The 20027-nt window shown below is 32.0% G+C and overlaps 1 protein-coding gene and 1 long non-coding RNA gene across 3 annotated transcripts in view; both read left to right on the forward strand.

The window, feature by feature from the left end:
• The window catches only part of LOC136972680 (uncharacterized), a 222224-nt gene that overhangs the window by 15653 nt on the left and 186544 nt on the right, over positions 1 to 20027 (forward strand). The window lies entirely within an intron of this gene.
• LOC136972676 (mitogen-activated protein kinase kinase kinase 7-like) overlaps positions 8358 to 20027 on the forward strand; it is a 426088-nt gene continuing 414418 nt past the window's right edge. The window contains exons 1-2 of one of the 2 annotated variants that reach the window (XM_067267281.1): positions 8358 to 8564; positions 16011 to 16121. In XM_067267281.1, the coding sequence (XP_067123382.1) occupies positions 8505 to 8564; positions 16011 to 16121 (171 nt within the window). In that variant the 5' untranslated portion in view covers positions 8358 to 8504. The remainder of the gene's footprint in view (positions 8565 to 16010; positions 16122 to 20027) is intronic. The other variant, XM_067267280.1, reaches the window with a different exon arrangement.

Here is a 20027-nt window from a genome sequence, read left to right on the forward strand (position 1 = left end):
TAAACCTATCCTGTCTTGTTAACTAGATTTAGAAACATTCTTAAAAACATAAAATTTAAACTTTTATGATTTAAAACGGAATGTTCATAAACTGTTTACGAACAATAAAGTAATAATTTATTCTGAAAGTGTTAAGATAATAAACGACTCAAAAGATGTAATGTTCTGCAACGTATTTAAATATTTTCTCTATCGGTGTATTTAAAATTGTGAAACAATCTTCTCATGAAAGCATTTTACACTTTTAGCATAATCGTACAGGTCATATTAACAAATTTATATATTTTTCGTTCTTAAATATATATTTTTGTCATTTCTAGTAATGTTCTTTTCTTGTAATTTGGATTTTAGTTGTTTGTTACGAGCGTTATTTTCGAACAGGATATCAATAATACAGTATTGTCGTTAATCCGAATTAATTGGGGACTGGGGTTGTTCGGATTAGTGATTTGTTCGGATTACCGATTATGTACAAAGAAAAATATATTAACCTGTCCGATGTTTAAATTTTTCTCCGTTGCGTGTCGCTTCGTGTTGAATTTTCGTCGATTTTAAGCCTAACGAAAATTTTTATAATAATAATCGAGGCTATCGTATCGTTAAAAATTATTTCTTTATTTTGTACAAACAAAATAAATATATTGAAGAATATAAAAACATGAAAATTATACTTTAGAAGTAAATTTAGTATCAAAAACGTTCGATTCAGCACGACACAGTCCGACTGGAAATCGTTCCGATTACCGGCGATTCGGATTTCCGGGGTTCAGATTACGACTCTACTATATTGTGACATTTCCTAAAAACAAAAAAAAAATTAATTAGGAAGTTTTTACAGTTTCCGCTGGATGTTAAAATTTTTTTGTAAAATTAAAAAAGACAGTCTCTCCGAAAAAATCTAGATTAGGAAGTGCTTAATTTTCTAGAAAGAAGAATAATGTTTAACTATATGTTTTATATGTTTGTTCAATAGACAATTATAACATTTTCTGACAAATGAATACTGAGTTCAGACAAATCGCCATCTAAATCCTTTTTTCAGATAATTGTGAGAACCGGGTTTAACCCGGCCCAAAATCTTATTTTTATTTATTTATTTTATTTTTTTTTTTTTTTGTTCAAATCCCCTCGTGAGAAATTGGAGAAACGTTCGAAATTCTAAGGATGTGCAGCCTTCCGCCGTCGAAAAGCACTTCCTTTCTCTCCGGATCCAAAGTCTTAGTCACGGACATCGAATCATCAGCGATTCACCAACTGTTAGTTTGCCGAGATGGGGGGAGTTTTTTTATTCCCAACTGTCGGGATGGCTAAGGGTATTCGCTTGTGGGTGGCGGTTTTGAGGAGGCAGAAAAACAAGCGTTTCACATAGGAACCGTTTATTTTAGTCAAAAATGCTTACATAAATTTAGCAATGGTCCTTGAGTTCAGAGCTTTAGGTTGTTTTCGGTTTCGGTCTGATCCTACGCTGGAGGGACCCCGTAGCAACGGCGAGTTGTTAAAAGTTCGAAATTCTGAAGAGACAGTGCACAAAAGATTAACAGAAACACCACTATTGGAGGTAAATGAACACAACAGGTAGTCTAGAGGAAGTTCTTCTGTCCTTGACATCGGTGGCTTTATAATTTTCTCGGGATCGAATCATCGCTAATTGGCTAACTCTTTTCCTCCTCGCTTCCCAATTGGTATCCCATCTGTCTCCAGGTGTAAATGAAGCTTCGTTAGGTCGCAGGAAAGGTCGGCAAGAGAAGGTTTATCCGACACCGTCTTTTAGACTATGATCGCGTTTAATCGTTGACTATGACACCTACGCTCATTTTGATATTTTTTTTCTTTCTAGTTTCGTTTTGCTTTCTAAACTGCGTCTTAAATTTTTAATATTTTTCTTTCTAAATTTTCTTTACCTAAAATTTGTTTTTCCCGTTACTCTTTATGAGCGTCGACATCAAAGTCCGGTGTCGCCGACTCGACACTTATAAAAGTTATAATCTTGCGGTTTGACTTAACAAACTTGTACATTTTCCTTCTGGGGGAGGGCTATTTCCGGGCCTCACACAACTATCGCGATTGGTGATCGAAAATAATGTGACCTGTAGTATATAAGGGGGAAAAAGGCTGATAACGGGGTCGCTGAAGGTCCGCATAAGACGCACATCCCGAGAATCGAGGGCCGAAACCCGAGGACTCCGAAGCCACCGACGACGAACCGCCCCGACCGATCCTCCTGCTTATCGAGGCGATATTCCTACGATTACAGTCGATATATCCTAGGAAGAGGTATGACCCCTAAATTTGTAAACTCTCTCTCTCCCCCGCGGTTAGGAACTGGACGCGTTAGATTTTCTCTATTTGTTTATCTGTCTAAATAAATCGTTATTTGTTTTCATCATGGTTCCGTTATTTCGAATATCGCCTTAACCTTATCGACGAACCTACACGCTTCCTCCACTCGACCTGAGAAATAAATACCCAATCCCGACAAGTCGGGATATCATAAAAATTTAGCCATCCGTGACAGTGGGGTGGGTCTTGCCGACCTGTTCGCCGAGAAAAAAAAAAAAAAAAAAAAGAGTACGACTCCGTCCTACCTCCCGGCGTTCCCACATAATGACCTGAAATGTGTTTATTTCTGTTGTTAACTTTTATGATTTTTTATCAATCTTCTATGTTCACATGCATCTTTACATTACAGAAACTGCAAAACAGCATCGTTGTGAACATTTCTGTAAATTAAGATTAGATCGAGATAAAAGAAAGCCTTTTTCTCAAACTTTATATAAAGTAAATTTCAAATGTGTTTGAAAGAGATGATAAGAAGTTTCTAAATAAGGGAATTTAATGCATATATATTACATTTCATTATTTTTATAGAGAATTAAATAAGTATATTTATAAAAATTTATTAAACAATAGGTAATACAAACAAATAGAATATCAACTTCATCTTTATTTATTCTGAATTTGATTTTATAATAATATAAATAATTATATTGCTTGATAGTCATTACAATATGCAATTTGTACTATAGTACATTAGTCTCAATTATTATAAAATATGAATTTAAGCAACTGAAAGTTTTAATTTCAAATATTTTAAATGCACGTTTTCAGTTTACAAACAACATATTATAACAGATTTATTTCTTTAATGAGTAACATAATGTTGTTATACAATCTCAGAATACTATAACTTTACCACAAACAGTGTATAGACTTGTACAGATTTGAGAACCATGCTTTAATGTTGTAATCTAACGGACAATATTTCGGGTATACTATAGATTACTCCCTATGGAATTTCGTGTTTGGGTATGTATCTGAACTCAGGGGACCGAGACGAGTTCAACGATACTCTACTTTTGGACCGGAGACGAAAAATAAAAAAGTTATCATACTTTTTTCTGGCGATCGCGCGATGATAGGGAATCGCGTCGCTCTCCGCTAAGTCGGCCTCGTTATCGCGATCGGGAGTCCCGTCGCTTGCCGTTAAAATTGCCTTTAGTAGACGTTTCCCCCCTTTTTTTACTTTGTTCAAGAACTACCGTGAATCGATCACTAGTTTAGCACATGGCGGCGTGTGGTGGCGCCCATACGAGAGGTCAGTCGGGCCGCCATGTTCGCTGCCATAAGTAACATTAATTGAAATGGCGATCGCGCGATGATCGGAAGTCGCGTCGCTCTCTCCGCTTTCGTATCGCGTATTTCACGCTCCGGGAGATGACCGTAGTCCGACGTCACGGTTTGCAGACTTTACCGCAAGATGGCAGTATTAGCAACTACGGTGCCGTCTGCATGAGAGCATTAAAAAAGTATGGTAACTTAAAAAGTGTGATAACTTTTTTTATTTTTCGTCTCCGGTCAAAAAATAGGGTACCGTTGAACTCGTCTCAGTCCCCTGAGTTCAAATATATAATCAAAGTCCTGAAATTCCGTAGGGAGTAATCTATAGTACACCCAATATTTCTCTAGCATGGAAACTATATGAGCAGTTATCAGGTCCAACCAGAAGACATACAGGCAATCTGAGTAGTATTTCTTCAGGAATAGGATAAGCTTCTCTTAATACACTCTTTATCTTCGCTTTGGTGATGCAAAGTTAAGAGTGCTATGAATAATTTGAGATTTTCCTTTTGGACTGATCGCTACCCATACAAACAACTTCATAGGAAATTTCACATGGTGTTTAAATTTTACTAGTGGAGCAACATCAGTTCCATCCTTACAATAAACGTATTTTTCTCAGCAGAGATTTCTGTAATTTGATATTTGGGGGGGGGTATGTTTTCGGGCTGACTTTCGAGTTATGTGGATAACATTTTGCACGGCTAGCATGATTGTAACATACTCATGACATATTTTGATCTTTCAAGTTTTCTTAGTGACTGTATAAGTCACTAAGAAAACTTGCCAATGCCTCATTTTGCTGTGTAATTTTAATTATATTTTCGCCATCTTCCTAAAATCTAGCATCAATCCTATCATTTTCCAGACTTCCTATGATGATATATAAACTGTTCAACTTGCCATCCCATGTCCACAAAATGTTTTACGAAATGCTTCTTCCGTTTCATCTTATTGTTTGTAAAATTCGCCAACTATAATTCTTCTATAAAGACCAACAACTGCCGAATTATCGGGCTAGCAAATGGCTATAGTAATATTAATAATTTAAGTTAATTTGGTACTAGAGTTAGGCGTTAGGCGCCTAACTCTAGTACTAGAGTTAGGCGTTAGTACTAGAGTTAGATTAGGTACTAGAGTTAGGCATTAGTTGCGGCTTAACTGGAAGAAAAGAATCGGCCCGAAGCGGGATTCGAACCCGCAACTAATGCCTAACTCTAGTACCTACTCTAACTCTAGTACTAACGCCTAACTCTAGTACTAGAGTTAGGCGCCTAACGCCTAACTCTAGTACCAAATTAACTTAAATTATTAATATTACTATAGCCATTTGCTAGCCCGATAATTCGGCAGTTGTTGGTCTTTATATATAACGAGTTAGTTGTTTATTTATATGTATACGCCTTGCCGGGGTTTGCGATGGCCGGTTGAGTGCCTTTGGGAGGACGTGGGCAATTAATGTGTCCCCAGCCGGCATTGTAATAGCCGTCGATGGTCATACGGTAATCTTATATCAACTGGAAGGGGAGGATCGGACCGAAGGTCCGGGTAGCGTAGCGTAACTGGTAACGTGTCTGCACGGATAGCAGAAGTTGCGGGTTCGAATCCCGCTTCGGGCCGATTCTTTTCTTCCAGTTAAGCCTAAATTTATTTAAATTATTTAATTAAAATTCTAATTATTAAATTTAGCAAGAGATGGCGCCTAACGCCTAACTCTAGTACCAAATTAACTTAAATTATTAATATTACTATAGCCATTTGCTAGCCCGATAATTCGGCAGTTGTTGGTCTTTATATATAACGAGTTAGTTGTTTATTTATATGTATACGCCTTGCCGGGGTTTGCGATGGCCGGTTGAGTGCCTTTGGGAGGACGTGGGCAATTAATGTGTCCCCAGCCGGCATTGTAATAGCCGTCGATGGTCATACGGTAATCTTATATCAACTGGAAGGGGAGGATCGGACCGAAGGTCCGGGTAGCGTAGCGTAACTGGTAACGTGTCTGCACGGATAGCAGAAGTTGCGGGTTCGAATCCCGCTTCGGGCCGATTCTTTTCTTCCAGTTAAGCCTAAATTTATTTAAATTATTTAATTAAAATTCTAATTATTAAATTTAGCAAGAGATGGCGCCTAACGCCTAACTCTAGTACCAAATTAACTTAAATTATTAATATTACTATAGCCATTTGCTAGCCCGATAATTCGGCAGTTGTTGGTCTTTATATATAACGAGTTAGTTGTTTATTTATATGTATACGCCTTGCCGGGGTTTGCGATGGCCGGTTGAGTGCCTTTGGGAGGACGTGGGCAATTAATGTGTCCCCAGCCGGCATTGTAATAGCCGTCGATGGTCATACGGTAATCTTATATCAACTGGAAGGGGAGGATCGGACCGAAGGTCCGGGTAGCGTAGCGTAACTGGTAACGTGTCTGCACGGATAGCAGAAGTTGCGGGTTCGAATCCCGCTTCGGGCCGATTCTTTTCTTCCAGTTAAGCCTAAATTTATTTAAATTATTTAATTAAAATTCTAATTATTAAATTTAGCAAGAGATGGCGCCTAACGCCTAACTCTAGTACCAAATTAACTTAAATTATTAATATTACTATAGCCATTTGCTAGCCCGATAATTCGGCAGTTGTTGGTCTTTATATATAACGGGTTAGTTGTTGTTTATTTATATATAATTCTTCTTTCATCTTCAAAGTTACAGACGGTATTTACATTTTTAATAAAATAGAAAAATATGAAAAATACAAACTGTCCTCTGATGCGAACATTACATTTTGAAAAGCATTATGGAAGCGAGATTTCATGGCTTGCATATTTACAGCTCTAAATTTTTGACATTTTTTGGGGATTTCTCAAGGATAGAGTCTGAAGCGTGAGAACAGTGACTCTAAGCGTGAACGTTTAGGTATCGTTACGACACGATACCTAAACGTTCACGAAAATGGCAGAACTTATGCCGGAGAGAATAATTTTAGGCTAGAACGGGGAACTTGTACATGTATGTTTGATACGAAGGTAAGCTCGTCGTTCGATAGAACTATTTACAAGGAAAAGACTCTACACCATCCCCAGTTTATTGACAAGTTTGGCGAAAGTATCCGAAGTTCGATCTATTTGGCATCCGCACAGAGGTGAGAGGTGAGAGGCTCCAGATTCCGCAGATATTGGAGGTTGGTCGTCCTCGTAGAAGAGGGGTATAGTACATACATTCGACGAGCGGAAGAGAAGTCGGCGCCTTAGAAAAGTACGGCAGCAGAATGAAATTAATCTAAAACGGTCAACGGGTCGGACAAAAACGAATCAAACGGGACTCTGGTTTTTGGACCATGTGTTTTTGTACGGTTTTCTCCTTGATCGTACTGTATACTGTGTCGTCCTCATATATTGTCGGCCTATATTGTTGTTATAAAAATAAATTGTTTTCTTTTGATTTCTTTAATGTTGTTATTGTAAATTATCATCTCCTTTAATGTATGCGCGGTTTTATTTGTAATCGATAATTGTAAAAAAAAAATTATTTTTGTTTACTTTAGGGCGGTTTTTGCATGACAGTACTGTGTTGGTGGTGGGGTTGATATGTATGGGGTGCGGCACCGGCGACGGGGCATTCTGGTTCCGGACTTTCAGCTGTTAGGAGTGTGTCGTCCTTTGGGAGCTGTATATGTAACTGGTGAATTTTTCTTTGTTCGTTGTGGTGGAGATTGGTGATCTTGAAATCCGTTTCCATCAATAAAAGAAATAGTGGAACACGGGATAGAATTTGTATATGTGAGATAAGTGCCCGCTTTGCAATATCACCGAGTGGACATTTTTTCGTTTGTTGGAATTTTTTTGTTTTAATTTACTCTTCGCCAAAGGACTCTTTGTGAACCGCCACGTGCTGTGTACTGCTGAGTGGCTAGTGTGTATTGGATAATGTGTATACCTGTATATATAATTTTGTACATAAAGATTAGTTTTAAGTGACTGTTTTGCTTCTCTCTCCTTGTGGTAATCCGAATCACTCACTACCTGCGATTTTTAACACCACGGATCTTTGCAGATCACCACAATATCCTAATTAGCCTTCATCTCTTCTCACACCTGAATTGATTTCTCGCTTGTTTTCTGGAGTAATTCGAGACTGACCCGGACTACGAGAAAAGTAGACTCCGGCAATTAATTCGCCGCCGATCTCCAATCAACAATTGTTTCTTTGACAATTATTATTTCAAGATATCAGTTGTTTAAGATTCCGATGACAAAAAAAAAAAAAAAAAAAAAAAAATTATTGTATTAACAAGGATTTATAATAATTTCGAAAAATCAAAGTTTTCCCCTTCTTCTTTTGCTCTTTTCGCCCAGTGGGTATTAAGAGGGCCTTTTAAAGCTAGCCAATTATGAGTTCGGCCAGGCCCACAATGCGGCGGCCGATGGTGAGGAATGAGGACGACATATCCGGTCGGATCAACCTCCAAAGATCTGTCCGGATCGATTCCGGGTCCTCAGAGCGGTAGGCTTCCACCTTGACCTCCCGGCCATTCGGCTAAATTTTTTCTTCATTACATAAAGTTGCTGGTTTTCATAAAAAAATATATATTTTTATGAAAACCAGCAACTTTATGTAATAAACAAAAAATTTAGCCGGATTATTTTCCAAATAACGGTATTAATAAAATTTTAATTCTTATTAATCTAAAAAGTTTTAAAAAAATTAGATAAACAGACGATAACAAAATATCCGCTATTTATTACCGCAAAGTGGCGCTGCGGTAATTACAGAAGGAAGATGTGGATGTACTGACGAAGTTTTGTAAACTTTTCCCATTTGCAGAATGTGTGTCTTTTGCAGGTAACAGGTATCGAAGGATCGTGAATTTAGATGTATTTTAAGCAATGGATGCATCGACAACGTTCGTAGAAGAGATCGATTTTAAAGAAATAACCTTAGATAAAGTAAGCCTAAATCATTTTTAATATTTGATACGTTTCACGCGGATGTTGTCGCTAGAAGCTGCATGACAACAATAACAAACTTTTATATATTTTGAAATAGCAATTAATCATCATAATTGTCTTTTATTTGACACGGATAACAGCTGAATGTATTTAGTTTTATTTATAAAATTGAAAGTATTTATTAACGAATTACTTTCATTTCTTTAACAGTTAAGGAAATTATTTAGTGTGCAAAAGCATTCGGGAAACGCTACGAAACTTTACAATGAAATAAGGAAATACGTAAATACAGTTTTGATTTGAATGGCATCACCATTCACATGGAATATTGATTATACACTTGAGTTCCATAACAATGTGATGCCATTTCATAGGCTTTGTATCGGTGGCGCACTCGGATTTAATCTCGGGGAAGCCGAGTTGAACAGATGAAGACATTTTTAATGCGAATTCAATAAAATTCTTACCTTACGTGGTGCCGATTTGTAAGTAGTATTGGAAGACACGACACAATATAAATACAAAAGAATTTTAATTAGGAAATTTTTTAGAGTTCTGTTTTACTTTTCCTTTGGAGGGTGCTGGACCTCTTGGCCGTCATCTGGGTGTGCTGCCGATTTGAATTGTAATAAAACTTGACAAAAGTTTGAAAAGAGGAATTTTCTTGTGTTTATTTGTTAAAATTATTTTATTTTTGAAATTCTGTAGATAATAAGAATGTTTTTGTTTTGTACTTATTATGGATTTAGCTAGATCTTGGTGCTTGATGATGCAGAGCTTGACATATCTGGGATGACTTCTAAGTCTGAATCATGTGAAGAGATGACATACACTTTTGCTGTCTGTATAGTGCAAGGGTGTCATTAGGATTTTGTCTCAGGCAAAACATATGCAACTTAGATAAATTAATCAATCAATTGATTTACTAAAATCTTCCTTAAACTGATTGTTTCTGTTTATACTGTTTCTATTTATTTTCAAGAGAATGAATAAATAAACAAGCAAAAACTCCAATAATCTTATAAAACAATCACTGTAACATTTCTTTGAAATATTATAGTATCTGCATACGATTTAAAGAACTAGAGAATCCATCTTGTCTGTCACTGTCAATCTGTAAACAAAAAATCTGCACACAGATCAAACTTCTTAATTTTCATAATACATATATCCAGGAACAAAAAGTGACAGTTAGTTTTTTTCTGTTTCTAAATTATATAATCTGGTCCATAGTTAATAGCTTCTCTGATTTCAGTTTTCATGCTAACCATTAGAATTTGAAAGTGCTCTGAATTAAATTGGCATAGATTGGTCTTGATGCATTGTTTCAGTTCAGTTTCATTTTTGTTATATCTTCTATTTCAGCCAGTGCCAGGATTGTTCAGTTGGTCTGCAATGTTATCTTTGCTGACCCTATTGGACTCCACATTCCTCTAGCATGGAAACTGTATCTGTTGTGTAATGTGCAGCTACAAAGTTTAGCTAGAAGACATACAGTCCATTCAAGTGGTGTTTTTTGAGGAATGGGATTAGTCTCTTCTTAATACTCTCCTTTATGTGCACTTCTTTGTTGATGGCAAGAGGATGCATTTAAATTTTACCTGTGGACCAAGCTTAATTCCATCCTTACAATATTATTAATTGTTCCCAGTGCATACATTTCTGTCAAATATCTGATTGTCTATAACAATGTCTCTTCTGTTTGAAATCTTGAAATCTCCCTTACAGAAGAGTCCTTTGTGACTTGAGTTGTATTTTTATATATATATATATATATTTTGGAACTGACTTTTGCTTCTGAAGGATAGCATTTTGCTTGACTAGAATGTTTCTAACTTACTGATGAGATATTTTGAACTTTCACACTTTCTTAGTGACTGTCCAACTTTTCTGATCACCTCTCTTTCCAAAGACTCCTTTTACTGTCTGTCATTTTAATTCTCTTTCACCCATTCCCTGGACATCTAGCAACAGTCTCACTTTCTAGCAAAGTATCTAGCACTTTCTGCCATTATGTGATACTGTACTTTTTTTTATTCCCATTACCACAAAATGCTTAACTGTAAAACTTCTTCCATTTCCTCATTTTATTTGTAAAAATTTCCAACTACAATTCTTTGTTCTTCATTAAGCAGTATTTATTTACACTTGTAATATTGTTGCCATGACAACATGAATTTAAATCTACAGAGTCTGAACATTAACCTACACCAGCTCATTTTCAAAAAGATACCAAATATGCCTGCCAAAATTATGCAGATGTTTAATTTACATACCTGTATAAAGAAACATTTCTCATTGTCAGATTTTGAATGGATATACAAATTAAGGTGTACCTGTAGTATATGGTACTTGACATCAAAATGATGATTCCTATAAACTGTAATGCCCCATTCCATCTGTAAAAAGTAATTTGGTAACAAAAATCAGAAATACTTTCTATTTCTATAGCATAAAAAAGATCCATAAAATTTAATTTTAAAATATCAGGTCAGTCCATAAGTCCATGTGCATTTTTATGACCTTGAGAAAAATCTTGTTTTGCTGTTAAAAATGTCAGTCTAATATGATAATTTTTACACTGAAATGTTAAATTGGATCTCATTCATATAATACTGTTCAGAATTGTAAACATTTCAGTTGTTTATTTTTGTTAAAATGGAAGTAACAGACAAATACAAAAGACATGTTTTATACTTTTTATTTTTAAGTGGTGAGAATGCTACAAATGCAGCCAAAAAAATAAATACTGTACATAGTCAAATTGTAATTAGTGCAAGGACTGCACAGAAGTGGTTTGAAAGATTTAGAAACAATGATTTTAGTGTGGAGGATAAGACTCATACTGGAAAACCTGTTGACTTTGATGATGATGCTCTCTCTGCACTAGTTGAAGCAGAACCATCTTTAACAGTCGATGAAATTGCGGAACGTTTAAATTCATCCCATGGAACTGTTCATAGACACCTACAACAAATCGGAAAAGTTTCAAAGCTAGGAAAATGGATACCACATGAACTGTCAATAGCTAACCGACAACAACGTGTAAACATTTGCATGTCTCTTTTATCCCATATTGCTTTAGAATCTTTTCTTGATAGGCTGGTTACTGGAGATGAAAAATGGATCCTCTACAATAATGTGACGAGAAAAAGACAATGGATGGATCGCGACAAGCAGCCAAAACCGACTGCAAAAGGTGGGTTGCATCCAAAAAAAATTCTTTTGTCTGTTTGGTGGGATATGTCGGGTGTAATTCACTTTGAGCTGTTAAAACCTAATCAAACAATTACAGCTCAAATGTATTGTGAGCAATTAGAGCGTTTAAATGAAAAATTGAAAAAAAATCAATCGTCATTAGTGAACAGAAAGCAAGTTCTCTTGCAACATGACAATGCCAGACCACACGCTGCAAAAATAACTGTACAGAAACTTGAAAGCTACAACTGGGAAATTTTACCTCATCCACCATATTTGCCAGATATTGCTCCCAGTGATTATCATCTTTTTAGCAGTTTGCAGAATTTTTTAAAAGGGAAAACTTTTGAGGATGGGAACAATGTTAAAAAGGCTATTTCTGAATATTTTGATTCAAAGCCGAAATCATTTTACGAAGACGGAATTAAAAAGCTACCATCAAGATGACAAGAAATTGTACAAAATAATGGTGAATACATTATAGATTGAATTAAAATATAATTAAAATTTTTTGCTGCTTTTTTTGTAGATAAAAATATGCATGAACTTATGGACTGACCTGATATTTTGAATGCTGCTGTGGTTAAGCAGAAATGGGAAGTCAATAGGCATTCAAATTAAGCAGAAATGGAAAGTCAATAGAAAACAAGGATAGTGACATCTATAGACCATCATCGTTGGCTGCATTCAGCAGACTCAACAGTTTCAACTAACAGTAAGTGAAGATAATGTAGTGATAACTGTTACTTAATGGTAATGAATCTGCTGAATGATGAAATAAAAGTTAATGCAAGAGGATCATGATGCTACAAAAGTTGCTGCCTGTTTACAAAAACTTTAAAATTAATATAGTTTACTTTGTCAAAGGTTTTTAAGTTTTATTTTGCATATTTATTTCTGTTTTTAGTTGATGATAACTGTTTTTAAATAAATTAATACTGTAATGTATGCTTTCATATGTGTAAGTAATATACTTATTTTAGTGCTATCTAGATGAAGCCATTTTTGATCAGTTATAGCTACACAAAGGTAGCATAAATGAAATCTGCTACTAAATATGAAAACAAAAAACATGTTCCAAAACAGTGCTGCTGTTGAGAGCATTCAGTAGAAAAATACTCAATAGCTTCGGAACTGTTCACTCTGTACACAACCATTGTGACATCTGTAGATCAGTTTGACTGACATAGCAATAAATCTTTGACTGCTTATGAGAAACATGATTGTACTACTATATTAGAAAGTTTTTCAGTATCATTGATACTTAACCTTCAAAAACTTGAATAAAAAAAAACATAATTTAGTTATTTTTAGAATAAACTAATATGCATTGTTGTGAAGACATAAAATCAGCAATAAAATTGTCCCTCAGTGACTTTGTCCATGTGGTCAGTTAACTTGTGTATAATTTCTTTCAAATGCACATCGATATACTAAGCGTTTATGAACAATTAAATATGAGAAAGCAAACTATTTCTATGAGGGAACTATAGAGAATAGTATAAAAATAGAAAATGTAAAACTTACAGTATGTGGCCATTATAAATATTTAGGAAGTAGAATTAAGCCAAGATAGGAGAGATAATTGAACAGTAGGAAACAGGAAAAAATAAGAAAAATAGTTTATAAGGTTGAATAGATTTTGAATGCCAAATCTGAGAAAGAAAGTGTAATATAATTATGTAATGTCATAATGAGAAGTACATTATGTATGATATGGAGCCAGAATATAGGGAATATTAAAAACAGATGAAAGAAAGTGTAATTAAAATGGATGCATTGAGTGACTATACAGATCATTTATGTGCAAAATATAAAGAGAAATGATAAACAAAGGAATTGATTATTGATGAAATAAAAAGCAGGCAGTTGATATGATGTGATTATATGGAACAGAAACCAGAAAAAAAAAGAAGAAAAAAAAGAGCGAGAGAGAGAGAAAGACCAAGGAGGACCAGAAAAGAAGGCATATGAAAAATGATGGAGGAGAGAGACATCAATGAAGAAATATAAGTTATATGAATAGAGCAGAGTAAAGAATTGGCATATATATTTTTCTTTCTAGTTCACCTGACTACTACTCTCAGCTAGTAAAAGTTTCTGGGGAGAACACTGCATCTTCCTAAGGACACATTATTCTGATGTATTTTCTACTGTTATATTCGATCATTTTCTTTGGAAAAACTTTTTACTGTTTAGAATCAAAGTAAAAAAAAAAAACTGTTATCTAACTTTAAGAGCAGTTTTTTTTATAACAATAGATAAGGTACATCCATTTATCATTGTACAGATTATTTTTATCATGTAAAAGAATACAGAAATAACTGGTTATCCTATTTCTAAAATTATGAATTTGCTAAGTGAATTTTAACTTCATATATCTTAAAAATATAATGTAGCTGAAGTGCAATACATTTCTAATGCTAGACAATTCCAATTTCATTATTCAGTTTGAAATAGAAATCACATATCAAATAATAAAACAATTCTTAGGTCTTACAGTTTTGTTTCTTTGAAAGTCAATATAGAAATAATTTTTATTCTTATTTCTGAGAAGTTGTCTGTAAGATTTCGCATCTTATTCTAGTTAGATTTTGACATTAATTATATGTGAAATGAAAATAAAAGTAAAGAAGTATGTATGGGGTTATCTGCATATAAATTCATTTTATAACTATTTTTTTTTAAATGAAATTTTATTTTTGTATTCATTTTCATAGGATTTCAGTTTAATGTTCCTGTTAATTAAGTTTTCTCAACTTCATCTTTTGAAAAATATAAAAGCTTTTAAAGCTTTAAAAAATTTTAAAGCTAATTTAGTAAAGTACATAAAATATTTTTGTGTATAAGGAATAATTTTCTTATTTATTTAATTAGAATACTCTTCCTTGTAATAAATTTTAATTATGATAATATTTTGTTTGTTATTATATTAATAAGTATTAAGATTTATCAATTTACATTATAAATTAATTTATAAATTCCCGTATTTCTTAAATCTGTATTCTGTAATTATTCTACTAATTAAGCATAAAATAAATACACAATTACAATACTTGTCAATGAAATTATAACAAATATTTTATTAAACAATACATTTTCATTTCAGTTTTTAATTCAGTTTTAAAAAATTGTAAGTTAAGAATTTATATGTTAGAGATTTTTTTAATAGTCTATTAAATCAATTATTTTCATTCATATGCAGTTGACCTAATCTGTATTCATATCATTGTATTGCACAATTTAGATGATCTTATGTCATTGATTTTTATAACTTTGAAACTATGCCTGGATGATCTCATAATTTTGAGAAAAATTAAAAATTTGTAAAATTTCTGTTCAAATATAACATATTTACATTATATGCTATATGCCATATTTACTCGAGTATAAGATGATCTCACATATAGGACGAGGTGTGACTTTAAACATTAAAATAAAGAAAATTAGGTTTATAAATACAGTTCTACTTTTATTTTGTTTAATCAGAAATAAAATATCAAACGCACATAAATGCATACATTGTCCCACAAAAATTACTGGCATTTTAAATTTTAAGGAAAAATCTTGTAAAATCGACAACGTAATTTGTTCATAGTATTTAAAATGTCTACTCAGACTTATTTTATTAACAGGACATATTATATTGACTTCTTTGTTCAGCTCAATATGTCCTGTTCTTCAAATTCAATATTTTTACATGAAAAAGATATATTGAAGACATTTACATTAAACTGTACTCTACATCCATCTCGTTTTTCACATCATTGGAAAAAATACCGCACTAAGTCAGAAGTTTCATAAACTTTGACAACCTTTATCCTCTCTATAAAGGGAGTTGGTCTGAGTTAAATGTTTGTGATATAATGGTATACTAAAATTTATTTTTATATTTATTAATTACAATCAATTTACTCTTATTTTACTGCATTACAGAAGAGTGTGTTGATTAATTTATTAATTTATATGATAATTTACAACAACAAAAAATTAATTCTACTTTATAAATATTTCAAAGTTAATTAAGTATTTTAAACTATTTTTTTCATTATTTATATGAATAGGAAGTTACGTAGTCTTATTAAAAATTTAACATATATAAATGTAATTTTCTTGTCTAGTGATTAGAATAAATAATTATTACTTTATTATTATTTAGGATAATCCATATGAAATACATTATAATTGGTAATAATTAATTATGCTTTTATTAATAAAAAAAAAATCATATAAAATTTATTACAGGTAGTTGGTAAAGGCACATATGGTTTAGTAAGAAAGGGAAAATGGAGAGGAAAGGATGTTGCAATAAAACAGATGGAGACGGAAAATGAAAAACAAGCATTTTTTATTGAGGTAAATAAATGTTTAATTTTCTTATAAATATGTAGCAGTTTTAAATGATGGAATTACATTAAATATATATAATATAATAATATAGTTTAATAAATTTTAGCATTTTAAAAATAATGCTAATTATTTTTAACAATGTTAGTAAAAATTAAGAAATAGTTTATTAAGGGTATATTGATTGTAAATTTTGTGAGAGTGAAGTAAGAAATACTGTAGGTGAAGGAAAGGTTATGTGAAAACAATCTATTTTTTTATAATAATTTTATTTTTTTCCTTTATGTATTTCATGATGTAGGCTGTACCAAATAATTTTGCTGATGTTTGTCTTACACAATCATTTTGGATCAAAAATAACAAGTGATATATGATATATAACTGTTATATATATGTTAAAATATTTCAAAAAGAAAGATTTTTCAGTTTTTATAGATGATTCATATTATGTTAACATGAGATTTTTTTCATTTAAATTTTATATTATAAAAATAACAGAACTTTTATGTTTTTGTTTTTAAAAACATTTGAGTAATGTTTCATTTAAGTTAAATTGATATAATTTTAGTTATTTTCCAATATATTGTAATAGTTTTCTGATCTACACTTTTAATATGCTGCTTATGAGTTTATTAAATTTTTATCAACTCAGTTGTGATAAAAATGAATATCATATCCTATCACATTAATATTGCTTTACATAAATAATTTAAGTATTATAAAGTATCATAGTTGGAAAAATATAAAATATTTGAGTTATTTTAATATATTCTGTATATTTAATGTAAATAATTTGTAGTGTCAAGTATGACAAACTGTACACAGAAAACCATTTATTGTTAGTGTTTGCTTTTTTAATGTACTTAATAGGATACATTACACTTGTTTAGCCACTTGCTACTACCTAATAGCAGGTATTTCAAACCTGGTTTTTTTCACCTAATGCACTTAGTTTTATATTGTCCAGTTTAGTTACTGTGGTAAAAGAGCAACATTTGCATTTATCTCCACTGCTAGATTAATTTACTCTCATGTTTTGGAAGCATTTTTGAAGCACTAATTGTAAAAGTTTATAAAAATTGTAAACAATAGCAAAACAATGCTGATACTCCAAAGTTATCAACACAATGTTACCTCACAAGGGGAATTGGAGCATCAGAATTTACATGAAAATGAAAAATGACGATATGCAATAGAAATAAGCTCACATTAATTATTTATTAAAATTTACTATTTATTACTGGCCAAAGACTGATTTCAATACCACCTTATGAGCACAAGATAAATTTAAAAATCTGTGCAAAATTTAAATTTTAGAAGTACAGTCAAATTGTTCGTAAGTAGAGTAGCACCTGTATGTATAATATATATATATATATATATTATACATACAGGTGCTATACTTACGAACAATTTGACTATCAAATATATATATATATATATTTGATATTCAATATCATTTATTTATAAAATGAAAACATTACAAAGATTTTGTTACCAAAAACAAATTTCAATTCAAATGATATAAATCAATAAATACTTAGAGCAGTGATTCTCAAACTGTGGACTGTGTTATTTTGTGAGATGCAAAACATTTTCTATGAGGAGTGAAGAAATGTTTAAGTATGATTCTCATGTGGACTCAATATTGTGTCTGATAGTTCTGAAGATGATTTATTTAACCAAAACAAAAACACATTTTCAATACAATATAGCTATTGTTATCAATTATGAGATTGCATAAACTTTTCTTTGATAAACATTTGAGTGCATTTCTTTGTAAAGCAGCTAAGTGAGCAAACCAATGACCTAGGTTGGTTTCATATGAAACAAACTACATCATTGGCTTGCTCACTTAGCTGCTTGACAAGGAAATGCACCTATGTCTCATTTAAAAATTTTTAATATTTTCTGTTGAGCTTATTGAAATTCTTCTTAACAGTTGACTGCACACATTCCACAATTCTGGAAATTTTTGGTAATAAAATAACCTCCCCAAATACCTCAATGGTTGTTTTCAAATTAGTTCATATATTTTTGGCATCTTCCCACTTTTAAGTGCACATTAAACAAGCATAAATACAAATAAAGATATTCCATATAAGCAACTTTTGTAAATTAGTGTGCATGATGCAATCAGCAGCTGTGCTGATACAACAAGACCAACATAACTGCAATGGACTGTTACAGCAATAGCCTATAAATATTATTGAAAGCACATAACAAAGATTAAAATATGGCTTCTTTAAGATAGAACTTACTGAAAACTATTGGATTATTTTATGCTTTTCAATACTATTGTAATTTAATTAATTATTTTCTGTTTTATGTTTTTTTTATTTTTTGAAAGAAAATATTAAAAGTAAAATTCATTTTTTCTTTAAATTTACTAAATAAATATATGTATAGATTTAATTTTGAGATCATGAAAATTAGTTAATGCTCAAATAGGGCCATGAAAAAAGTTTGGAAACCACTGCAATATAGCATTAAAAAACACAGCCACTTATTTATTTTTTTATATTATTACATTGTAAGTTATTGTGGTTATGACTACAACATCAAAGTTTGATTTTGTTTAGCAGTAGCTCTATGTGTTTTATTTCAAATACAAATGTTTACTATCAAAAAACTAAACCCTTAGTTTTATTACAATAAAACAGATCCAAAAGAAACAATAGATCAGTATGCTTTCACAAAACATATAAAGACAAAATGTTTTCACAAAAAAAAAATAGCACCTCTTTAAAAAGTTTGAGAAACACTTATGAGTAATATGTTTTGATTACTTTTGTTATTGACTACTATTCCCTAGAATAAATATATACAAATGAAAGAGGTCAGATACTTAAGTCAAAAATGTGGTTTTTGAAACTACATTTAATCTTTTGATACAAAGTAATTTAATATCATACATAAAAACCTATCATCATAAACTATATAAATTAAATATGTTTAACAGAAAAACCTGACTTGAAAAAATACTGAGTAACATGAATAATAAAATATTTATATTTCTAGCATATATCACAGAATACATTAATCTATATATATAATCGAGATGGGTTGATGATAATAATAATAATAAGCGCAGAGCCCAAATGGTTAGGAGTTGAAAGTTGAAATTTGGTACATGGTTAGGGTATGTTACGAGAACGTCACTAAGAAGGGATTTTTCGAAATTTTTCCCCAAGAGGTAGAGGATTAAGGCTTACCCTGAAGAACTTGGCTTCTACTGTACTATTTTAGATGTGGTTTTTTGCATTTTTGACTGCGTTTAATATGATACGCCATTAGAATGCACACTAAGAAGGGATTTATGGTAATCCCCCATGGGGAGAGGGAAAGGATTAAGGCTTATCCCAAAGAACTCAGCTTCTACTGTACTATTTTAGTTGCAATTTTTTGTTTCTAACTGCATTTTAGTAGGGTACCACATTTAGTAAAGTATGACATGGGGAGGAAAGAAGTGTATTCCCTAACAATGGAAGTATTAAGAGAAAGCGATGTGCAAGATTTACAGGCACAGATGCAGTTTTTTTAGTTTTTGCAGGAAATCGAACATATTTTTAGACCCATCTAAAAGTTCTCTAATTAGTCTGGAAACAGGGGGATCTAATTCTTGCATTCTGTGAAAATGGGTAAGATTGGCTATAATGTAATAATCTTAATCTTCGCTATTGTTACTTTTTGCTTGAGCAATGCCAGACTTATCTGCTAGTTATATATAATTGAATATGATTTAGGTTAAATAAACATAAGTTAAAACATTTTTATAATATATTTATAGCAAAAAATATAAAACATGGAAATTTGCAGAATAAAAATCACCTATATTAAAAGAACAATTGTTAAAAAAAAAGTTAAATATTTATTCTGAAACAATATAAATTCTAAAGAAACAAAATTCCTAAT

Source organism: Centruroides vittatus, unplaced genomic scaffold (genome assembly GCF_030686945.1).
Source record: "Centruroides vittatus isolate TY-2023 unplaced genomic scaffold, ASM3068694v2 contig_300, whole genome shotgun sequence".
NCBI lineage: Eukaryota > Metazoa > Arthropoda > Arachnida > Scorpiones > Buthidae > Centruroides > Centruroides vittatus.